Source organism: Nansenia antarctica (assembly GCF_963989245.1).
Source record: "Nansenia antarctica genome assembly, chromosome: 19".
NCBI lineage: Eukaryota > Metazoa > Chordata > Actinopteri > Argentiniformes > Microstomatidae > Nansenia > Nansenia antarctica.
Window position 1 is genome coordinate 14,887,817 of NC_137692.1, and position 25,084 is coordinate 14,912,900.

General features: G+C 41.6%; 2 protein-coding genes across 2 annotated transcripts in view; one reads left to right on the top strand and one right to left on the bottom strand.

Moving 5' to 3' along the window:
* Positions 1 to 2,457, top strand: part of rel (v-rel avian reticuloendotheliosis viral oncogene homolog) — a gene marked incomplete at both ends in the record, with an annotated part of 11,010 nt that extends 8,553 nt beyond the window's left edge. The window contains 4 exons of the mRNA XM_080548968.1: positions 147 to 365; positions 929 to 985; positions 1,143 to 1,205; positions 1,607 to 2,457. Coding sequence (XP_080405094.1) covers positions 147 to 365; positions 929 to 985; positions 1,143 to 1,205; positions 1,607 to 2,457 — 1,190 coding nt within the window. The remainder of the gene's footprint in view (positions 1 to 146; positions 366 to 928; positions 986 to 1,142; positions 1,206 to 1,606) is intronic.
* Positions 2,458 to 9,559: 7,102 nt separating this feature from the next.
* On the bottom strand, positions 9,560 to 20,281 carry LOC308173916 (uncharacterized protein; the record flags this gene model as incomplete). The annotated part of the gene is made up of 9 exons (XM_080548969.1): positions 9,560 to 9,604; positions 13,723 to 13,782; positions 16,357 to 16,460; positions 16,992 to 17,054; positions 17,678 to 17,740; positions 18,451 to 18,583; positions 18,873 to 19,103; positions 19,341 to 19,430; positions 20,075 to 20,281. The coding sequence occupies 9 exons, from the start codon at positions 20,279 to 20,281 to the stop codon at positions 9,560 to 9,562; spliced, it is 996 nt and encodes a 331-aa protein (XP_080405095.1).
* Between the last annotated feature and the right edge of the window lie 4,803 nt (positions 20,282 to 25,084).

The following is a 25,084-nucleotide window of genomic DNA, read 5'->3' on the forward strand; positions in this document are numbered from 1 at the left end:
TCATGAAATGTGGGTCTGTTCTAATCCATCCATCTACTATGTACTGTGTTTATCCAAACCGTCATTTCTTTGCATCTCTTGGATAACAGTCTTAAACTCTTCTATTCCCCTCACCCCTCCATTCATCCCATCCTCATCAACACCAGATGACATTGAGGTGCGTTTCTTCACGTCCGATGGCTGGGAGGCCAAGGGATCTTTTTCCCAGGCTGACGTTCATCGCCAGGTGGCCATTGTGTTCAAGACTCCGCCCTACTATGACCCGTCAATCACCGCCCCGGTTACTGTGCGCATGCAGCTCCGCCGTCCCACCGACCAGGAAGTCAGCGAGCCTATGGAGTTCCGCTATCTGCCCAATGACAAAGGTGAGCAGGCACCACACATACCTTAGTACACATGAACAGTCTTGAGCAGTACACCTCAACACGCTTGAGCACAAATTGACAGACCTGTATACCTCTGAACATACACCCGTACGCATGGACCATCTTAAACATATACGTTGCCACCTTGCCATAAGTACTTTGACAGACCGATAGACACATTGAAAAAAAAAAAAAAAATCAAAATGCTTCAATCATGCATATGTACAGACTCGATCTTAAATCGTTTTGCCGCAAGAACAATTGCGGCACAATTAAGAACAATACAATAAAAATATCTTCCGGCATTGACTTGAGAATTGTTCTTTGGCCTGAACAAAATCTACGCCTGCCTCCAACTCACTCTTTTTATTCATAATAACATGAAGCAATTATTGAAGGTCATTGATGAATGAGGCCCATGTGTGTGTGTTTGATTGATTCATTGATTGATTATTATAATTATATTAAATTAATTATATTATATTATTATTAATTATATAATTATATTATATTAATTCTATTATATTATTATTAATTATATAATTATATTATGTCATCTGCAGACCCCTACGGCTGCCAAAGAAAGAAGATGAAAAGAGACTACGTGATGACGACCCATGGTAAGACCAACAAGGCTTCTATGTTGTCTGCAAGTGTGTATGTGTGTGTGTGTGTGTGTGTGTGTGTGTGTGTGTGTGTGTGTGTTTATGTGTACTTGTGTGCTAGAATGCGATGCCACGAGGAGTATTACATCCCTCTGTTGTCCTTTCGCCTCAGTGAATCCGTTTAACCAAAGCGTTGGACCGAAGCCCGTGTCACAGATGCTGCTGTTGAGAAAAGGTCAGAGAACACCCTCACACCCTGCTCTCCCCGTCCACTACAGTTTCAAATCCATTCAAAGAGGACAAAGCCTAACCAAAAGCCAAGCCTTTTTATGTCTTGGCTTTGTAATGCTGACACTAGACTTAAAGTAAAAAATAAACAATATGAATCATCTCCAATAGTAAAGGATACATACTGCATGTCAAATTTTGTCATTACACCCTCCAGGTTTTTTTTATTATGAACACTGTGACAACCAACCACTGTGCCTAAAAGCCCCGATCTTCCCTTTATCGAACCCATTTCTTACCTCATTATGAAACCCTTAGTTTTAGGGTAGGTGAAATGTAAGTGCGGATGTGCATATTCTATAGACACAAGAATGATGGCTACTAACAGTCAAGCCTCCTCTTTTCTAGACACCTCAAAGATGTACATCAAACAGTCTTCCCCTTGTATGGCGCGTCAACCTCCTCCTGCCATGTACAATCCCACATGCCCACAGAGCTCCCAGCACCCAATGATGATCAACCATCCACTGTGGCAGAACCCCAACCCAGCACTGTCCTTGGAGACAATTCGGATTAACCCTGCGAGTACCTCCGGCGATGTGGCCCGTGCTAGCAATGGGCTGCAGCAACTAAACCGCGGTCCTGGTTACCCTCATGGGGGGGGGAGCAGCGGCATTCTGCCCGAGCTCACCATGAGTGACCTGCAGTGCTTGGACCCCCAGGGTGCCGCTGTTAGCCAGGTACGGCCGGACCGCCACCTCCACCACCATAACGTCCACAGGAAAGAGCCGGGCTCTGAGGAGCAGGAGACCCAGGGAACCCAGTCCCAGGGTCTCCAGACGGTCTGGCCCTACAACCCTCTCCCCCCAGTCCAGGGCACTCTGAACGGGCCTGGAGTCGGATCTGCTTCACTGAGTCTGGGTTCTTTCCCTTTCCTGGATAGTGCAGAGGGGGAAGAACTCATGCAGAGCCTGGTGGGGGGGGGCCCTCAGAATGGCTTTCAGCTTAAGCAGGAGCCTACAACAGGGGGGGGCCAGGAGGAACAAATAGTACCCCCCTTGGACGGTCAGCAGTCATACACCAACCTGCTCCCCCGGCCCATGAGCAACGATGCTGCAATGGACACCGTGAGGCCTGAAAGCAGCAATAGCGCCAACACCCAAGCCCTAAAGAATTTACAGAACCCTTTCTCAGCCAATGCGATGGGACAAGATGGCCGCTTTGACACGTTGGCTTCTTGGGCCTTCTTCACTGAGTGAAGATGTTCTGTCTAAGGAAACAGATACAATGAGTCATGTGTGAGATCGGGCAAATGTCGTTCTACTGGTCGCTCTGCTTTACGATGAATGTACTTGATATGAATGTTCTTAAGCCCAATGCACACAGCGTGCGATTTCTGTTGCACGACAACATTCCATTTTGAAGTTTGAATGGAAGTCTATGAGAAAATCGCATCCCAATGCACACGCCCCCGATTTTAATCGCACTGCGAAAATTCGATTCCATTCAGGGGTAGTGGTGGTCTAGTGGATAGTGAGTTGGACTTGTGATCGGAAGGTTGTGAGTTCAAATCCCGCCTGAAGCCACACCACTACTAGTGTGCCCTTGGGTAAGGCACTTAGCCCTCAGTTACTCCAGGGGGAATGTCCCTGTAATTCGTAATTGTAAGTCGCTTTGGATAAAAGCGTCTGCTAAATGGCAAAATTAATTAATTAATTAATTAATTCATGACAACAATGGAATGTTGTCGTGCAACAGAAATCGCACGCTGTGTGCATTGGGCTTTAGTTTTACATAGTAATTGATTTTTTTTTAGGAAAAGGGGCAAGGGTTAACACAAATGAGAGAGTTATTTTTTCATGAACACTTGACTTGAAGTGGGTTGCTGCTGTGATATTGTGCACGCGAAAGGTATTTCACTATATTTAAGTGGATGTTCCATACATTACCAGTCAAAACGTTTGGACACTTTCCCATTCAATGTTGAATGTGTCCAAACCTTTGACTGGTACTGTTACATAACAGGGTTATGTCGTGATGGTAAAAATTGTGGCAGAGATGGTTCTTCCTATACATGGACCTCAGTCTGTGCTAGGGCCCCAGAGAAAGAAATACAAATACTTTTGTTTCATTTCTTTTGCTTGGGAGGTATAGCAAATGTGTTGCTTGTTACTCAGAAACTTCAATTTGAGCATTAAATAATAGGTTAGGCTCTGCTTTAAATGCATGTCTTACGCCATTGTTAGGACAGCGTTATGCTAGTATTAAGCCGGACCACTTAGGTTAATGTTCTTTGTACATACTGTATTGGCCATAGTTGGGAGTAGCATGCCAAAACAGCTGTCAAACGAGACAAGGTACTACATTTCCGAAAGAGGAAGTTTATGGGGATGTACTGTACTGTATCAGTGGTAGCACTGTGGTATTCCTTGGTAATGGCTATGTCATATTAATCTCATGTGCTATCTATCTCGAGTTCTCAGAGCATTGTAGTGTGAACAAGACAGCAGTTCCACACCAATTCATTTTTACTGTATATTGCTTATAATATACCATGTAAAGATTTTTTAATGGTTTATATGATATTTCATTGAACAACATTTTGTACACTGATGACGTTGCTTTTGTATTTTCTAAATGTTTTATTCCCAATTTCTAAATAAAGAATATATTTTATTCCACCATTTGCAGTTGGATTTACACCATAGTCACCATCAGCCTGATTTACATTGCTGACTTTGAAGATTGGCTTCTAATAAAATAAGTCATTGTAAATAACCTGGTAGATTATTATTTTTTCAGTGTACAGCATAGGAAATGAATGATTGAATCGATTATGTTCATATTAAGCATTGCCATTGTATTCCTCAAAGAGCTTCAAGCAACCATTTTTCATATCAAAGCTACACTATGGAAGTATTTGATGATTGATTACTTTATAACTCACTATCCATTAGACCACCCCTATGGTATGGTTAACATATACAATCAAGGACAAATAATTAAGACGACTAGACCTTTAAAATAGTAGTCATATTTTCTCTATATATTATTTAGCAGGGGTCTCAAACTGCTGGCTACTCACACCCAATCGTAACAATTATTGTAATTCGAACAACTATATAGTTAATTGGAAATAGAATAACATAATTTCGACTGACATTTTCCTGACATGAATGCGGCAGCCTTTATTAATACTGTGGATGTTTGTTTCAGGGTTTTACCTTTTTGAACATGACAGTGAGAGCTTCCCTCCTAGTTTTGGTTGTCTCAGGAAAACATGACTTTAAGGTTGACTTACCTTGTCCTGGTTTGAACCAAGAAGGATTTCTTTTTGCAACCAAAGAGCCATTAGCTCATCATCATCCTCCATTGTCCGAATAACCCCAACTCCTTTACTCACTGAAAGATTGCATGAGTTAGGAAAATCAGTGTTCACCATTACTGTCATTTCTGTTGGGAAATAGGTGATGCAATATAGGAGGTTTGGTAAATGGCTAGTGTTTAACCACAACCCTTTCAAAATCTCCTTGTTAAAATATTTTTAGTTTTTTTTTTCTTGTTCATGCATGTTGTCGCTTGGCTTCCGCATTGTTATTGATGTTGGATTCAAATAAAGTCAGAGAGTTCCCTCTGTTCTGTTCTGGTTATACTGTACCTACAGTCAACAGTTCCCTGAAGGTTTGTAGGTTTTTCTTTCTAATTTAAAGGAACATTTTCACTGTACTACGGCATATAGCCTAATGACTTAGAAAAACCAGCAAGATTGTGGAGTAATTTTTATTTATCCTTTGTTTATACATAAGAGTCAAGAGTCGTGAGTCATATTACTGAGAACCGAGTCAAGTAAAGTAAAGTGAAGGTAGTGGGGGATAAAAGAAACATACAAACAGTCAGTCAATATTTCAATGTGCTGCCACATAAGGTTGTAATACAAAACAGTGTCAAACTCATTCGATTGGCTGGCCTCAGTCCTCCAATGTTACGTAAGACTTACAGTATATTAGGCAATGTTAGGGGAAAATATAAAGCCTGGCTCTTTTGTGCACCACCATATTTGTGTGAATGACTGCTTGATTCCATATAATTTATAATAACAGCCGATCCCAAACACATTAAAGAGGTCAACTCTATGTCAACAAACCAGCGTAACAACCAGGGTTCTCACTTAGGTTCTAGCTTGACTTGAAAAGCCCAACTGGAAGACAATAATTGTCATATCGCTGTTCCAGCCTAATCTAACTTCTCCTTCACTCATATTATACTATATTATACTATTATACTACTAGAATCATATATTCATATTCCCTGCTGTGATTCGGACAAGACTGTTGTCATAGTTGTGTTCTTCCACCTGAATAACAAACATACTTTTCTCCAGTCAGTCAAATTCAGTCAGGGTTTGTCTGACGAATGAGTTCCTGAGAACTTCTGCTACCACTACACAAACCCACAGGGGCTGATTGTGGCTTGTATCATGAGTTGGTTGGCAGGCGGAAAGTCTCCAGTTCTCAGATCCATACGTCAGGGCTTCTCCTAACAGCAGAGACGATACTGTGACAAATACTTAGAGCAAGGAAACGGATAGAGAAAGAAAGATTAGAGTAGAGAGAAGATTCTTTGCAAGGAGCAGACCCTCTTAACCCCTTATTTAACATCTCTGCTACAGGCGCACAAGGCTTGCCAAATATAAGGTGAAAATGCAGCATGGTAATGCGACATGTCACAAAGCAAAAGTCGTCTCAAACTGGTTTCATGAACATGACAATGACTTCAGTGTTCTTCAGAGGCCTTCCCAGCCACTGGATATGAAGCCCAATAGAACACCTTTGGGATGTGGTAGAATGTGAGATTCACAGCCTGAAAGTGCACCTGGAAAATGCAGGAATTGCATGATACAATCATGTAATCATGGACCACAATCTCAAAGGAATGTTTCCAACATCTTGTGGAATCAATGCCATGAAGAATTGAGGCTGTTTTGAGAGCAAAGGGAGGCCCTACCCAGTATTAGTATAATAATAATAAATTTTTATTTATGGGCGCCTTACAAGGCTCTCAAGGACACCTTACAAGACAGTTTAGTTTAAAACCACATATCAAAACATTAAAATCAACAAAGCAAATGAGATTTAAAAAAACAGCAAAATCAGATATAACAACAAACAAAATACAGGAGATCAAACCAAGTAAGCCATTGTGAAAAGGTGTGTTTTAAGACAGGATTTGAAAGTGGTGAGAGTGTCAATATTGCGAATGTTAGGTGGCAGAGAGTTCCAGAGGCGGGGAGCAGAACGGCTGAAGGCTCTAGATCCCATAGTAGTCAGGCGGGCATAATGCTCCTTATTAATGTATTAATTTATATTCCAAGTAGAATATAACATCCACAATTTACTAAAGTCATCAGGCATTTGTGGTACAAGTGATTTTCTTTGAGAGTCCCTGAGTATAATCAATCAGAAGGATACATTTCCGTTTAGTTTAAACCAATGAATGTTGGTTGTACAATTTCATATTTTTACTGCATGGATAACTTACTGTACATGCATGGATAATGCACAAAAGGGTAATTTTCCGTACGCCTTGTATTCTATCTAGATACGTCATTACCTGTGAACACAGGACAGGCAGTAGTGGAGATGTTTTTTTTATCAGGATCCTAAGAAGTAATACTGAGGAAAGACGTAGACTTCCTGCCTCGTTGTAACAAACCACTGTGCACAGTGGTGCAGGTGTCAAGACCAACACCGTAGTGGATGCTGCATCCTGCTCATGTACAGTACTTTTGGTTTCGGTTCATTGGTTACAACAGTTGTTTTTCAACAGTAATGCTTTAAGTTGTTCAGTGCCTTTTATATCTGAGCTAAAGCTCTAGAACACATATCTGTTATCTGTTGATTGGGCTGCTTAGTGGAGTATGGGATACAGGATTTATTTATTATGATTTCAAATGTTTGAGTGCATGGGTAAACCCCAATGTGTCATCAGATAGCCCTCTGTAACTGTTTCATCAGCCAAGTATGTTCGTTTCTTTTCCATGCCTTTCTATGTGCTGGGCCTGGCCTAGCTGGTAGATTCTCCTTACTGTAGCAAGCACCAGGAGATAAATCGCCCTAATAAAATCCTGCTTCAAATTACTCTACTGTTTTTTGTGATGGTCTTTATTTTTTTCCGTAGCTATCTATTTAATGGAATACCGATTTTCATCTCACAGCTTATAAATAGTATTATGCAAAAAAAAAAAAAATCAACCATTATAAATAACAATTTGATGCTCAGTGTGAATTCCTAAATGTTTTAAAGCCATTGGGTTATCACACTTTCAGTCACGTGACACTTGGCAATGCAGTCAGGCATTTCACTTCCTCTTTTTACAGGCAGGCATGCAGATCCATGTCAACACACACACACACACACACACACACACACACACACACACACACACACACACACACACACACACACACACACACACACACACACACACACACACACACACACACAAAGGAGAGGAACCAGCATAATGTCAGAAGTACCCACAGCACCATAAAACAAATCAGACGTGCTTCCCATCAAAATAACAGGACAAAATCCCCAAGGAACATGGGAATTTGCTGAATATAACATGGAAATTTGCTGCGAAAAAGTGCTGTCTCATGCAACAGGGAAAAGGACACGTGATCAAACATTCACAGAGTAATCCATTGAACAACAGTAGCAGAAGGACAAAGAGGATAGTCGATAGAGAGGGATATTATGTCCAAGCCTCTTCCGCTTGCCTTGATTCTCGAAGAATAGGACTTATAAATGCCTAATGGACTTAGTACACTTGTATGACAGTATGTATTACCTTTTTATTTTTTTTGCAAATTTTTTTATTATAATTTTTATATACCAACATCAAAGACAAAACAACAAAAGACAAATAAAGAGAAGCATACAATAACAAAGTTCACAAACATAAACACACACAACTTGCATCAATTTTGGATTAAAAAACTATACAAAAACAACAACTTTCCTCCACTTTGTATAAAGTATTCTATCCTACATCCTTCTCAGTATGTATTACCTTATCATAAATCAACATATAAGATTGTTTTAATTCATGTTTTGTTAACAATGTATTGCTAAACAAACAATATATAGTTTTAAAATGAGTTTGAATGTGTTTAAAACATTGTAATATCATAGACTGTTAGTCCCTGCTTTCAGAGCTCTATGAATTGGACAGTGGTCATATTTCCCCGCAGCCTAATCTCTCAACTTTATGCCAATAATTGGAAAACAAATTGAGGATTATATCTTGAAGCTTATGTGTGAATAAATGAATGCCTGCTAGATTTATTTTCAAAACATTGTTGAAACTCAGTGACTGACACTTTAAACCCTCTGCAGAACCCTCCCTGTTTGCAGTGTATGTCAGGTTGGTGGGTGAGAGGGGGAAGGAGAGGGGATGGATGACACGGCATAACAATTCAAAGTGTCACAGCGAGACCCAAACCCCAAATACCATAACCATCATCACCTCATGCACCCACACACAGCAACATCACAACGCACATGTTGGAATCGCACCCTTTATTTGGGATCTCACCAAAACCCGTCTCACACACCTACACAATGACATCATTAAAGCACATTCTAGACTAGAGTCCCACCCTCAAAGACCAAAGACCCGAAAAAGCGACAGCCCTGCTCACCCACACACACCCACACTCATGTACACACCCACACAGTTATCATAGCACGTTCTAGAACCACACATCTCACGACAAGATCTGTGGCAGCGGCTCAGCTCCCAACACAGTCAAGCAGACGTCATCCACCCACTCAAAGACCTTTTTGTCACTTCTGCTTTTCAGTACAAACAAAAAAAGGGAACTACACGTTCTACCATGTCTCTCTTTTACAGAACTATAACTATAACTAACTATAACATGTATTTTATATCATTTAATGTTTTTTATACGAAAATGTCAGGATGTTGCTTGCTACACAGCCTATCATAAATGACACCCATTGAATTTGTAGCAAGTATTCAACAAAAAAAGTTTATTTTCAATACATTTTAAGTAGGTTCTCCAGGTGTTGGATGAAATAGGCGTATTATATTAATATTGGGAGCAATTATATCAGCAATGAATATGTTCATCTTATCAATATATTTTCACTACCTATCAATCTTCACATAGATTTATTTACCTGACTTTTGCGTCTTCAGGTTTATGCCAGAGATGTTCTATATTGCGGCAATTGCTAGTGCTACGACATTGAAAAGGGGCCATGGCAACAGTTGAGTGTATTGATTTCTGGATTTGTTTGAAAAAAAGGGATCCTCTTGGACTTGAATGAGTGTGGTCACAGGGACCAGGGACCGCTGTGGCTGTGCTGTCTCTGATTCATCTAAAGCAGTGCAAGAGGGTGCGTAGAGAGTGCTGACTGGTAATCATGAAAAATGATAACTGATTGAATCATCTATTAGTAGGAATGTGTTTTGTGTACAGTGTGTGTTCTGTTGCTACTAACCGCTTTATTATGGTTCGAGAAATGTGTGTGTGTGCGTGCGCATGTGTGTGTGTGTGTGTGTGTGTGTGTGTGTGTGTGTGTGTGTGTGTGTGTGTGTGTTGTCAGAGCGTTTGTGAAAAATGCCTGCTTAGACACTCAAACAGGAAAAGGCTTGATCATGAGGTACTTTGGGGATTTCAGAGCCATGTAAACGACAGAGTAACCTCTCCTGCTCCTTCTTCTTCTCTCTCTTCTCAAGATATTGAGTCATTCAACTTCCACCAGACAAGCAGAGGGATTTGTGTTTTCTTGATCTGGGCACTGCATTCAAAATAATGTCTTCTCAAAATGAAATTTTGCACACACACACACACACACACACACAATACAACTCTTAATTGTCCTTTTGCAGGGAAATGAATTGGTCAGCAGCACAACACTACCAGAGGTCACATGAGCCCTACGAGCCTACAGAGCCCACAGGTCCACAGAGGACGCCATCGCGACGACTCTCCACGCCACTCTATCCCACCTGGAGAGGGGAAACAGCTACGCGAGACTGCTCTTTGTGGACTTCAGCTCCGCCTTCAACACCATCCTTCCAGACAGGCTAGTGACCAAACTACTAGACCTGGGTCTACCACACTCTATATGTGCATGGATCAAGGACTTCCTGACCGACCGCCCCCAGAGGGTGCGGGTGGGCCCCCACACCTCCACAGCCCTCAGACTCAGCACTGGGTCCCCCCAGGGCTGCGTGCTAAGCCCCATCCTCTACAACCTCTACACCTACGACTTCACCCCCGTCCACCCCAGCAACTCCATCGTAAAGTTTGCAGACGACACCACCGTGGTGGGATGCATCTCGGGGGGGGACGAGGCGGCGTACAGGGATGAGGTAGAGCAACTGAGCAAGCTGTGCAAGGTTAACAACCTGCTGCTGAACAAGTCAAAGACCCAGGAAATCATCGTAGACTTCAGGAGGAAAAAGTCAGAGATCCAGCCCCTGCTCATCGACGGAGAGAGCGTGGAGAGAGTCTCAACCCTCCGATTCCTGGGGATGCACATGCGGGATGACCTGACCTGGAAGGACAACACAAAAGACACCATCAAGAAGGCACAACAGCGGCTATACATCCTGAGAGTCCTCAGGAAGGAACACAGCAAGCAGGAGATACTGGTGACCTTCTACCGCGGCGCAGTGGAGAGCATCCTCACCTACGGCATCTGCAACTGGTTCTCCAGCTGCACAACCGCGGAGAGAAATGCGCTACAGAGAGTCGTGAGAACAGCACAGAAGATCACCGGCGCCCCCCTCCCCTCTCTGGAAGAGCTGTACAACACACGCTGTCTCAGGAAGGCCTCCAAGATCTCCAGGGACCCAACCCACCCTGGGTACGAACACTTTACCTGGCTGCCCTCGAAAAGGCGGTTCAGGACCTTGGCCGCAAGGACAAACAGACTGAAGAACAGCTTCTACCACAGGGCCGTCCAGGCCCTGAACACAGCAAAGACCTAGGTTCTGGGCCCTGGACAGTCTGGACGGATTGATGGCAGCTGCTGGACTGAAAAAATCAGGTGTAGTGCTGAGGCACAAATATGTACATTTCAAGCCTGCAAACTGCGACACTTTAAATAAATGTGCAATAACACTATTGTGCAATATGACAACCCTAGTCGTCTATCTGTACAGTATAGTACAGTGGATAGTGCACATAGCCTTTATTTATGTAAACCAGCTCCTTCCCTTCTTGTGATTTTTTTTTTAAAGTTTTTTTTTTTCTTTCCTAACACCAGGGGAGCCACCCCTCCTAAATTTCGTTGTTTGGTACCTGTACTGTAGCAATGACAATAAAGACCATTCATTCATTCATTCATTCATTCATTCATGACATATTCAGAGTACAGATAGTCAACGGCTGCTGTTGTCCCATTCTCTCCCCTTCTCACCAAAGTGTCAACTCGTTCATTCCACCTCATGGACTTACAAAGGAATGGACAGGTAAGAAATCTAGTGGAGGTGGCGTAGCGGGTTAAGCGTTGACCATGTAACCGCAAGGTCCCCGGTTCGATTCTGGCCGGGGACATATCCTGCATGTCATTCCTCCTCTCTCTCTCACCCATCCTTCCTGTCTAAATCTCTACTGTATCTGTCAATAAAATGAAAAATATGAGGAAAAAAAAAGACATCTAGTGGATACTCTCTTGGGAGCCTCGGAACACTTTGGAGTCAAAACTGACTTTTATCAGCTTAACAACTTCTAGCCCATGCTCACATCAATCAAATGCTTTCAATGGAGGGAGTTTTGAGGGCACATTTCTGGGAGAAAGAATGGGAAATTACTAACAGTAGGTGGAACTGTACAGGGGGGTGAAGAGGCCAATAAGTAGCCTGAAGAGATCGGTCTAGATAAGTAGTGACTCTGCAGTCCTGACAGCAGTGGGAAGTTTACAACTATAATGCTGGAACACATGGTCAATATAATATTGGCAAAGTAAAAGTTGAGGATCATTTAAATGGAACTTGGGTCATCATGGATCTTTGCCTATACTGACCTCTATTGGTTGAGAGGCAGTATTGCAGTGAGTTTGGTTTGTCCTTGTCTGTGTTACTGGAATGAGCTTCTGTTCTGGGGAACATAAGATGCTCCATTTTACACAAAACAATGTCAAACAGAAACAAGCAGTCCTACAGCATTGGAGAAAGGAATATGGCTACGGTGCGCATATGACCAACACAAGCTGTCAGAATTGGGAAGTATGTAGGCCTAACCCTAACCCATATCCTGTCATGTAAAAGTACCTTATTGAATCTCCAGGTAATGTATTTCTGACATCCATCACTTTTGCTGTCGTTAAGATACTTTATTTTTCTGTTTTGGTAGTCTGTCCAATGTGACACTTGCCCCCCTCCACTGGCCCTAGTTTTGGATCTAGCTTGCTGTTCATTATTTTCATGATAAATCGTAGCTAGCTAGCGATAACATCTTCATATACACCATACAGGCTAAATACTGATTAACAGTAGGCTACTTTGGCAAATGCCCATTGAACAGATGTATTTATTATCCTATCTTAAGAAAACTAATGTAAGGCAAGGCAAGTTTATTTGTATAGCACATTTCATACAACAGGGGCAATTCAAAGTGCTTTACATGCATTATTTAAAAATACAGCAAGAGGAGCATAAGAAAATAAAAATGAATGCAATGAATAAAAGCAAATATAAGAAGTAAATAGATAAAACATTTAAAAAGACAATAGTTAATGGAAAAAAGACATTGATAGAAGTGTTTGTGTTTAATCATAACTGGTGCAAAACATGAAGGTTTTTAGCTTAGATTTAAATATTTTAAGGGTTTGGGCCTGTTTGATTTCTTCAGGGAGTTTGTTCCAGGAGCATGCAGCAGCGTGACTGAAAGCTGCTGCACCGTGTTTTGTTTTTACTCTTGGAATTATTAGCTGATTTGTCTCAGCTGACCTTAGAGACCTTGCAGGAATATAGGGTGGGAGGAGATCTGATATGTATTTTGGTCCAAGACCATTTTGTGATTTGTATGTAATTAGGAGGATTTTGAATTCAATTCTCTGAGAGACTGGTAGCCAGTGCAGGGATCTCAGGATTGGTGTAATGTGTTCAAATTTCTTTGTAACACTCTCATCTGGGGATTTACACAGCAAATCAAATGAAGAACTACAAATGCCTGATGACAGGGAGATGACGTATGACTGCTCTGATGCATCAACCCCTATTTCATTAATGTTCTCTATATAACGACGTCGATCATTGATCGGCAACGACACTATATAATAGTTTGCCTAACTGGCCATCGGATTTGGGCTCCTAATATCTAAAAAGCACTACGGTTTTCTTATTTTATCGGATTAAAGTAGCAAAGACCAGAAATTTCCATTGACCGCCAGTCAAACTTCTACACTTCTATCACCCAAATAGGGGCGTGGACATGACGGGAGCCAAAGTACCCGGATGCGTTGCTCTGATGAATAGGGCTCACCTTAGGGGGAACGCCAGAGCGCAGCTGGGTGATCAGGTCGGAGGTGAGGCAGTTGCACACCTTAGGGGAGAGTGGGGCAAGTTGACCCAGTGGGTAAGTTGAACCACCCCTTGTATTTAGGCAACGGTAAACATTTGTCGTCATGTGACCATCGTTTCAGTTAGCACCCAACATTTCTATCTTTCTGTGATGAGCAGAAGCACATGGTGAAGTCGTAAGTATGTTTATTTGCACAAAAAACTTTTTTTGCTTGTCAAAGTACATTTTCTACATTTCAGATATAATGACTGTCGTGTCAAAGCAGATGTATCCAGGTCTAAAAATATATATCATACATGTTGGTTGATTGGCAATGTATAAAACCATGTGAATCATTTAGCTAACCAATTAGCCAGAATTGCTCATCTAGGCAGTTTTTTTTCAAAAAGGTGGCTGTGGGGCAAAGTGAACCACATGTTGTGGGGTAAATTGACCCATGGTTAACGGCAATTAATAATTGTTAATGCTGTGGGGTAAATTGACCCATGGTTAACTGCAATGAGACAGCAAGTCTTCATATTTCCCTTCAACCTTGATAAGTACAATGTCAAATAGCCACTGTTACGGTCTCCTCCCCCCACTGCTGTCTTGTTCTGATTCTGTGTTGCAGGATGGCAGTGGGGAGAGGAGGCCTGATTGGCTGATGCAGCACACCTGTTACTGCCTATTTAACATGTGCTGTTTCCAGCAGTCTCTCTCTCTCTCTCTCTCTCTCTCTCTCTCTCTCTCTCTCTCTCTCTCTCTCTCTCTCTCTCTCTCTCTCTCTCTCTCTCTCTCTCTCTCTCTCTCTCTCTCTCTCTCTCTCTCTCTCTCCCTCCCCCTCCCCCTCCCTCCCCCTCCCTCCCCCCCCCCCCTCTCTCCCTCTCTCTCTCTCTCTCTCTCTCTCTCTCTCTCTCTCTCTCCATCTCCATCTCCATACAGGAGCACATGTTCATCATTTGCTAGTGGCAACCCTTTTTATTAAGTTTACACTTTACAACATTGCACACACATACAGATCACTCACTCACCCACACCCTACACCATTGATAATACTGACTTTCACATTCCATTTATATTCTTATTTGTTTTTCATTAGGCAATGTTGAATGATGATTAATGTTGAATGACAAGGACATACATAAGACTATTTTGAAAATGATAATGCACCTACATCAGGTTTAAAAGTCAATTGTTCAGTTTCCCCCCAGATGGGTCAGTTTACCCCTTGACCCGGGTCAACTTACCCCTGCATTGGGGCAAGTTGAACCACAAGACCACTTTTTTTAGAAGTCATGTTTTCACAGCCCTTAGTCATAGATGCATTCTTATCATTTCAATTGATAGGAAACATCCTGAAATAGAGGTAGATGTTTTTGTTTTACTTTTGTCAATTTTTTCCTTGCCTGTAGGACAACAAATGTAAAAATGGGTTCATCTTACCCCACTCTCCCCTACTCCATGCTGACAGGCAGGGAAAGCCACTGGGCAGAGATCAAGAGGTAGGCCGCTGCCTATGGCTATTTTCTGCTGGGTTGAAGGCGGCTGGTAGTCGCTGGTAGGACGCTGCCATCGACGTACCAGGTATTTTAAAGTAGTCATGTCATTTAACTTGAATCATTATGTATTTTAATATGTCGGTAATAAAGTGTTCTAAGATGGTTAATGTGTGTTTCCTCCAGAGCCTCAGTGCGGCCAGCTGCTCTCGCCGTGAGACTTTTTGTTTGGTTACAGTTTATGTTCTTATCTAATCCGCCTGGGCAAGTGTGCCGGTAGCGGGGCGGACTACTAGTTTTGTTTTGTTTGTTTGTTTGTTTGTTTGTTTATTTTTTATTTAAATCCGCTTTTCCCCCACCATTGCCACTTCACCGGGTTAATCCCAGTTCGACCATCAGGGCAGGTTTGAGTGTGCTATATTTATAGATGATTGCAGTGAATCCTATCACGTGTGTAAACTTGTTCACCCAGAGTGTCAAAGTACACCGTGTGTGCAGTGAACAACACTTTCCTACAGTGTGTAGCCTATGGTGTGCAGTGAATATAACCCCTGCCCTGGTAACAATAACTGAGGTTCTTTGGAGAGAGGTCAATGTGGGCCTGGATTGTGAACTAATGTAATACAACTATTTGCTATTTAAAGTACATTCTCAATTGTCATTCTTATGCTAGGGTTAACTTGTCGGTTAGGAATAAGAATAAGTAAACAAAACTATAGCAAGACAAGAACAAGAAGTAATAAAAATAATCAGCCCACCAGTCAACGCAGTCAACACTTCATTTTGTTTCTTTGTCTCTGTAACAGAAAACAGTTATAGGGCTTGTTATGTTGACTACACTTAGTCATGATAGGCAAGTGTTTTTTCTATTTTGTAGGACTCCAACCTGTCATTACTAGCAGGACTGAGCAGTATCCGTTTCTGTCCTATGGAATCATCTCACCTGAAAGTTCTCTCTCCAGAGTAGCACATATCACACATTCAAGCAATGCATCTATGATGCTATGTTCATTCACGCATTTGTCTTGTTTTTCTTGTTGTAAAAAGACAAGAAATTACTACACTTGAATGTGATTGAGTGATTTGGTGAATTGTTTTTTTGATATGTCTTGGAATCAACACAGAATGTACTTGGATGACCAAACTCACCAGAGAGTTCCTTGTCCTTAGTATCTGAGAGATGTGCATAGCTCTTTTTCTGGTCCTCCAACTTCTTCAGTGTGTCTTTGGAAATAATAACTAGTTTACTACACACACATAAACATGTCAGAAGATATGATATGCAATAGTAATAGTAGCCTGAGATACTGACCAGGGGTAGAGAAAAATGAGCATGGAGGAGATATGAACTAGCACATACACATACACATTCAAGTCCAAGCTTGGTTTAGTAACACAGACATCAAGTTGTTGCAAACAGCAGCGATGCAATCGAGTTGCTCCAACTGAGGAGTCTTAAACTGGGGAGTCTTAAACTGAGGAGTCTTAAACTGGCAACTTCTGATTTTCTGACACACGTGACCGTTTGCTCAAATACTCAGTTAACCAGCTGTGCCACCCAAAAGCTAGCTATTCAACAGCATGGTTGGGGGTATGTTAACTTGAGGATTGAGTTTACCATTGCAATGCTGTTAGATTTGCACAAGTGTTTTAACTCCAAAGTCATGAAATGAACAAACTTGAGTGATTTGGTGAATTGCTATATTGAATATTTAATTGAATTTGTCCAGAATGTACTTGGATGACCAAACTCACCAGACAGTTCCTTGTCCTTAGTAACTGAGAGTTTTTTTTGATCCTCCAACTTCTTCAGTGTGTCTGTGGAAATAATAACTATGTTTATTACACATACCGGTACATGTAAGAAGATATGATATACAATTTTGATAGTAGCCTGAGATACTGACTTGGCTTTTGGAAAAAGCTCGGATGGGGATATGTGAACTTGAGGAGTGAGTTTACATTTCTATTCTGTTACATTTGCACAAGTGTTTTAACTCCGAAGTCATGAAATGAACAAACTTGAGTGATTTGGTGAATTGCTATATTGAATATGTAATTGAATTTGTCCAGAATGTACTTGGATGACCAAACTCACCAGACAGTTCCATGTCCTTAGTAACTGAGAGGTTTTTCTGATCCTCCAACTTCTTCAGTGTGTCTGTGGAAATAATAACTAGTTTACTGCACCTACACAAACATGTAAGAAGATATGATATACAATATTGGTAGTAGCCTGAGATACTGACTTGGGGTTTAGAAAAAGAATACAACAGCTCAGGTGGGGGTATGTGAACTTGAGGACATTTCAATTCTGTTACATTTGCACAAGTGTTTTAACTCCAAAGTCAAGAAATGACCAAACTTGAGCGATTTGGTGAATTGCTATATTGCGTATTTGATTGAATTTGTCCAGAATGTACTTGGATGACCAAACTCACCAGAGAGTTCCTTGTCCTTAGTAACTGAGAGGTTTTTCTGATCCTCCAACTTCTTCAGTGTGTCTGTGGAAATAATAACTATGTTTATTACACATACATGTAAGAAGATATGATATACAATTTTGATAGTAGCCTAAGATACTGACTTGGCTTTTAGAAAAAGCTCGGATGGGGGTATGTGAACTTGAGGAGTGAGTTTACATTTCTATTCTGTTACATTTGCACAAGTGTTTTAACTCCAAAGAAAAGAGATGACCAAACTTGAGCGATTTGGTGAACCGAAAAGAAAGAATTTTGTTGTTGTTGTTGTTGTTGTTTTGGTATTAACTTTAAGTGGTTAAGGTACTGTAAGGGTCAGGCATTCACTTTGAGTCATTAAGGTAAGGGTATGTTGTCAGGGGAAGATATTAGCAAACTTTAACAAGCAACACAATTAGCAAAGTATTAGCAAGTATTTCCAAAGCTGGCTAAAAACAGTTTGGGTAGAACGTTTGGGTTGCATGTCTTGGTTATATGCCCTCACTGACCCCCAGCCCAAACCGGCCACCTAACAAAGCTTTCTTCTTTTTCATACTCACTGACTGTTGCCATGGCCTGATGCATGCATGCACACATTTAGCCGGTAACTGATGCCTATCAGTGGCTGGCTGGTGTATAATCAGTCTTACCAACATCAAGCAGCCTCTTAGTTCTTTCTTGGGCAAACTATTGAATATCAGATATAAGCTACTTTCCACATTGATGTAAGAAGGTCCGTCCTTATCAGTCCTTACCAACGTCAGACACCCTCTTGGTTTCACTCTGAAGTTTCTCCACCAGCTGAGACAGGAACACTCTCACAGTCCTTAGAGAGAGATCACTGTGAACTCTGATCTCAGACCAGTCCTTGGATGGGAGACTCTCACTCTGCAAAAGGAGAGAAGAGAGAGAATCACTGTGAACTCTGATGTCAGACCAGTCCTTGGATGGGAGACAGTAGGAGAGAGGAGACATTAGGCATTGTGATGTTCTGATTACATTTTAAATATGATCAGTTGATCTGTCAATAAATAAAATAAATCAATACACACTGTATAGTGGAGAGTAAATGTCATACACAACTGCAATGCAATGTGCTTTACAGGAAGAATAAATAAAAACAAATGATTCTAATAAAAGAGCAGCACTACTCATGTAGAGAGAGAAGGACACTGACCTGTAGGAGGAGGAGGTGGTCCTCAGTGTGTGAGAGCTGCTCCAGCTCAATGCTTCTCCTCTGTAGCTCAGTGACTTCCTCCTCCAGCTCTTTAATGAGCCCCTCAGCTCGCCTCTCTGTTGCTTTCTGCTGCTCCTCAATCTCAATGAGCTCAGCCTGGCTTCCCTCAAACAAGAGCTTCAGATCACGGATGGACTGCAAACTGACCTTTCTCTCTCTGTCTGATTCTCTCTGAGGAAAAATGAATGTGCATTGTCAACATGACCACATGACCACATGATATAGCCATGTCTGTCACAACTGAATAGAAACTGTACATGTGTGTAATCCATGAGACCCACAGCTTCCAGTAATGAAGACCTCTCTGATTCCATGAACACATCTAGACCTCTTAGGAGCCCTGGACCTGTCGGACGGGGCAACTTCTACATTAGAACACATCATAGGTGAGAGGTCAGGAGGACTCACCTTGCTGAACTCTACTGAGTGTTTGACCTCCTTCACCTTCTTCAGACGGTCCTGGATCATCTGCTGCATCTCAGCCGTCATTTTCTGAAGCTGAGACAGAAAAACTAATAAACAAGACAATAACAACCCCATACCCACCATATTCTCTCTCTCTCTCTCTCTCTCTCTCTCTCTCTCTCTCTCTCTCTCTCTCTCACTCTCTCTCTTTCTCCCTCTCTCCCACTCACTCCCTCACAGGCACACACACACTCACACACACACACACAGACACACACACACACACACCATTTTCTCCCCACTCTTTCTCTTTCTCCCTCTCTCTCACTCTTGCACACGCACACACATGCACGTGCAGACGGACACGCACACACACACACACAAACACACACACACACACACACACACACACACACACACATACCCACCATCTTCTCTCCCCACTCTCCCGGTGGTTTGTATGGTCTTTTACAGGCTGCCTCTGGGTCTGTCAGTGAACATGTGCCACTCTGGTCAGGCTCCAGGTGGCTCTGTCGATACATGAAGAACACCAGACCAGCCAGACAGAACCCTAGGAACACCAGCCTGCTCCCAGAACAAATGCTACCAGGCCTAGCTGGGGCTGGGGCTGGGACAGGGCCTGGGCCTGGGGCTGGGGCTGGGGCTGGGGCTGGGGCTGGGGGGGCTGGGGCTCTGCGTCTTGCTCTTTCTTTACAGTTATCAACAGCTTCTCTCACCACTGTGTTGACACAGAGCTCAGGTCTGCTATTATACGTACTCTGACAGAGGGGACACTGGCACAGGTCTCTACTATCCCAGTGTGTGTTGATGCAGGTCTTACAGAAGTTGTGTCCACATGGGATGGAGACTGGCTCAGTGAACACGTGCAGACAGATGGAGCACTGGAACAGCTCTTCAGACTGGAGACTGCTGGGGACAGACATATCTAGGAAGCAGGACACGAGGTTTGCTGTTTACAAAGACATCCAAGTATATAAACCACCCATAGTTTGGTAACAAACACATAAGAGAGGTGTTTCTTTGTAAAAGGAACATTGTATTAGAATTCATTGATAGAGGACATATTGGGTTTGTGTACTAAGCAAAGCAAGAAAGGTAAATGTGAAAGTTTTGCACAACATGTATCTTAAGAATGCAAAAATTGCTGATGTTGATAAGAATTGCAATCTTTTTTTTTGCAATATTGAGCCACTTTGAGTAATGTTGTCCCCTTTCTTTATGAATGTAACTACATTTCTAATATCTTGGACATCCTTGTTGTACATTTCTCTGTGAACTCTGAATAACCACTTTTATGCAGATGATACTGTGATTTATTGCATGGCCCCTACACTTAATGAGGCTCTGGTACACTTGAAATTGGCATTTGATACAAACAAAAAAAGTGATTCTGAATCTCAATGGGACTTTTTACCTGGTTAAATAAAGGTTATTTTTAAAAACTACTTTACCTAATATATTCCACTGAACTGGAATTAATGTAAACATTATTTGATGGGCACATTTTACATACAGAAGTCTTTGGCAAGCAGAACCACAGATTTAAAGCATTCACTTTGGAATTGACATCTCTGTTGGACTCACTCAAACTGCACAGCAAAAAGTGTGACTGAATTATTTTGATACTTAAGGTAAAATCGGTCACATTTTTGTTTTTGTTAAAAACATTTTGGGATGTGGTGGTTACTGTGTTGTAATAGCCTGATTTGTAAATCGTGTCCCTTAATAAAATAAAAAGCAAGAAAGAAATGCCTTTATTCTGAATGACAGTAGGCCTACCTTTACTTGGACGAGCCTGTGTGATCCCGACAGCTCAAGGTGCAAACAGCCCAGCCCTGAACAAGCACTAGCAGTACACAGTGGTGTAGTCTAGTTTTTTCTAGTGGGTATATTGTGATTTTTTCCTCCCAGCCTCATATCGTTCATTTCGGAACCCCATAAAAATAAATCTGCGCTCCCTGTCTAACGTTATATATATCCAACATTAAATGTTATAAGGCTGATCTGTGCATGATAGTGCTGCATTTTGACATATTTCATGTCGCATCTCCCCCCGTTGATATGACGCTATAGTCAGTCCCAATGGTCCAAAAGTCAAGTGCTTCGTAACACAGACGGGGTGAATTTTATGAATGAAAGTGAAAGTTCTGTCACAAAACGCTGTTACATATCCTCACACATTTTTAAGTGGGTATATGGAAATCCTTGGCCTTTCCTAGTGGGTATACGGCGTAGTCCTGTGTATCACGTAGACTACACCACTGGCAGTACAACACTATGCACTAGCAGTACAACACTACTATTCAGTGTTTCTAAATTGCTCGCTTGTAAACTTCTGCAACACCTACATCAGTGGAGGCTCCTCCATAGAGGTGGAGGAGGCCTGGCCTCCCCAATAATTTGAGAGGAGAGAGATTTAAAAAAGCAATCATTATATTTATTTTATTTATTTATTTAACAAAAAACATATTTTAATTTTTGTTATATTCATATTATTTCCGTTTTGTTCATAAATCAGAATTTTTCCATGGCTAAAACCCAATATTGCAATTGTAAAGCACCTACAGGCCAGAATCCCTATCCGTTTGTATTGAGGGAGGCCAGGCCTCCCCCAGGAAAGTGGTTTCTCATAGAAGTCAATGTAATGCAATTTTTTTCATGGCAATATGTGATTGGCCAAATCACTGAAAATGGGTGGGCAAGGGAGGCCTGGCCTCACCATGCATTGAGACCAGGGCTGAAAGATTGACATTTTGTTCGTCCAATCACATGAAGCCATTTTGAGAATTTGCCAGTCACTTCAGTCAAAGAAACACTCGCCATAGTGGCTTGCAGGACATGTCTAGAACACCCATGGCTATTATCCCTGAAAATAATAGCTCATTGGCCAAATACTTTTGCTTAAAATGACCTCGGAAGTCGGCGAGATTCTGGCGCGATTTATACATCGAATAGGTAGACAACATTTAGGATTTATTGAACAGTTTTATTTTTAATGTAGTCGATTTCGTTTTATTACAAGTAAAATGTTTATTACAAGTCAATCTTCCATATCAAATTACTGCATTTTTAAACATCAATCAGAACTTTCTGATTGTAGCTTACACTCCAAATAGTATGCCTTTGGCCAGCACAAAGACAGATAAGAAGAACAGGGAACATTCCATCGCGAGTGAAGCGAGCAAGCGGAAAAAAATGTGCCTCCTCAATTCTGGAAGTCACCAGCCTCCACTGACCTACATGAAGTGTCGCACTGTCTCTCATTACTCAAAGACACAACGCAGTTTGGTTTTCCGTCGCTCTGCTCATTACCGCCCAGGGAAGAAACAAAAACGGTAGTAAAACTTATTTGGCAGGAGACAGGACAGGACAATAGACTCAGTTAAGCAGTGTTGACTAACCTTCTGAATATGCAAATTCACCTTTACTTTCATTTTAGCAAAGTGACATTGAAAGATTTTAAGTAATGTCACTGGCAGGGTTCGAGTTATGTGGGAGCCAATGGGAGCTGAGCTCCCATAAGGAAGGTCTGAGCTCCCATGAAAGCAGTAAAATCATACATCTGTGGGGGTCGCTAATAAAACATTACCACAACCATTATTTGATAAAAAAATGTCAATGTAATGAGTATTATTTATATTTATTTATATGATAAATATTCTAAAATAAACACGTTTTCCAAAAGAACTACGCGCACCAGCATTAATCTCCTGTGAATGACAGTATGCCTTTGACTGCCTGCACTTTACCACCAAGACACTATGGGGCGCAGTAGAATATTGTGCAACAGCAGAATATGATCGTTGAGAGCTTGCGAACGTGATTATTGAGAAGAAAACATTCAGTAGCTAGCTATCATGCCGCCCCAAAAAAGGCCACTGCTGCCGACCGAGTCGACAAGCCTGGAAAGTTTCGGGTTTTCATCCAAGAAACCAAACTTGAATTCAGCTGCACCTGTTATGACACCCAACGTTGAAACTGTTGAAATAGCAGAGCTCAAACAAAAGCAAGTGCTTCCGAAGAAAGTAGCAGAACTCACCTCCAGTATGTATAAGGAGACAGCTAGTTCGTTCAGGGCAGCCTATACTGTCGCTAAAGAAAGGATGCCTTATACAAAACTGAATCCAATTATGAAACTTAATGAGATGAATGGCGCGACAGTTGGCCCCTGCTCACCGATCCGATCATTCATGTGCCCAGATTGTAGAGCACATTGCACAAGAGATGAAACAAATTCATTTCTAATGTCAAATCACTTGATTCCCGTAGTAGCATAATGCTATAATGCTATGAACTAGCTGTCTCTGGAGGTGAGTTCTGCTACTTTCTTCCCCCCATGCAGGACTGAGCAGTAGGCTACTTTTTTTTTTTAATTGGTTGTGGCCAAAAAGTTACATTTTTGGTTTTGTCAGTCCAAAGCACATTGTTCCAATAGGCTTCAGGTTTCTCAAGGTTTTCTTTTGCATACTTCAGATGCTTAATTTTGTGTTGAGGTCGTAGATCGCAACTCTGCCATGTAGGTCTTTGATGTTTAAGGTACGCTGTATTGTTGTCCTGTGGACAACCTGCATATTGTTCACCTTAATGTGAACAGTCTTGTGCCTAAACTGGACCAAATCAGAGAAATGTTCCATGACAGCAAGGTTCACATTTTGAGCTTCTCTGAGACCAAGTTTGATGAATCAATCAATGACCCAGAGATTGAAATAGTTAACTACACAGTCATCAGAAACGACAGGAACAGGTATGGGGGTGGTGTCTGCATGTACATTCACAACGATATTATCTTTAACACCCGGTGTGACCTGAATCGTGACAAATTAGAATCTGTTTGGGTTGAAATTATCTTTAACAAAGCAAAACCGGTGCTGGTTGGTACTATCTACAGACCTCCCGATCAGAGTGATTTCTATGATATTCTTGAGGGGTGCTTGGATGACGTTGACTGTGTGGAAAAGATTCTTATTGGGGATTTGAACACGGACATGCTCAGAAATGAAGCATCCGTTTTCAAATCCTTCACTAGGTTTTCTGAATTGCACGGTCTCCGTCAACAAATTACCAAACCCACTAGGGTGTGTATTTCTACTCAAACCACCATAGATCTCATTCTAACATCGGATGAGTCCAAAATCTCCAAGAGTGGGGTTATTGTATGTGGGCTAAGTGATCATTACATGATCTTTTGCACTCGTAAAAAACATAAACCCAAGGCTGGCGGTCATAAAACTGTAACCACTAGATCCCTTAAATCCTATTCTAGTGAGGCCTTAAACCATAAACTGGAGAAACAAGACTGGTTAGAGGAACTAAAATGCACACAGGTTGAAGAGGCATGGCTAGGTTTCAAAACCAAATTCCTAAATATTATTGACAGTATAGCCCCCATGAGAACCACCAGGGTTAAAGCCCGATCGGAACCATGGATGAATTCGGACATTCTAAATGCTATGAAAGTCAGAGACCTAAAATGCTCTGAAGTTCAAAAATGCAAATCAAAATTAGTGAAACACTTAAACGAAGATCACAAAACCCACTTTGAAAAAATTAAAAAACAATGCAACAAACTATGCAATCAGGTAATTACCATGACCAAATCTGCTAAGAAAGAATACCTCGATAACAAAATCGAAGAAAACTTAAACAAACCACGTGACCTTTGGAAGCTACTTAATAGCCAACTAGGTTGCAGTCAAAAACTCAAAACCAGGTCTACAAACATCAGC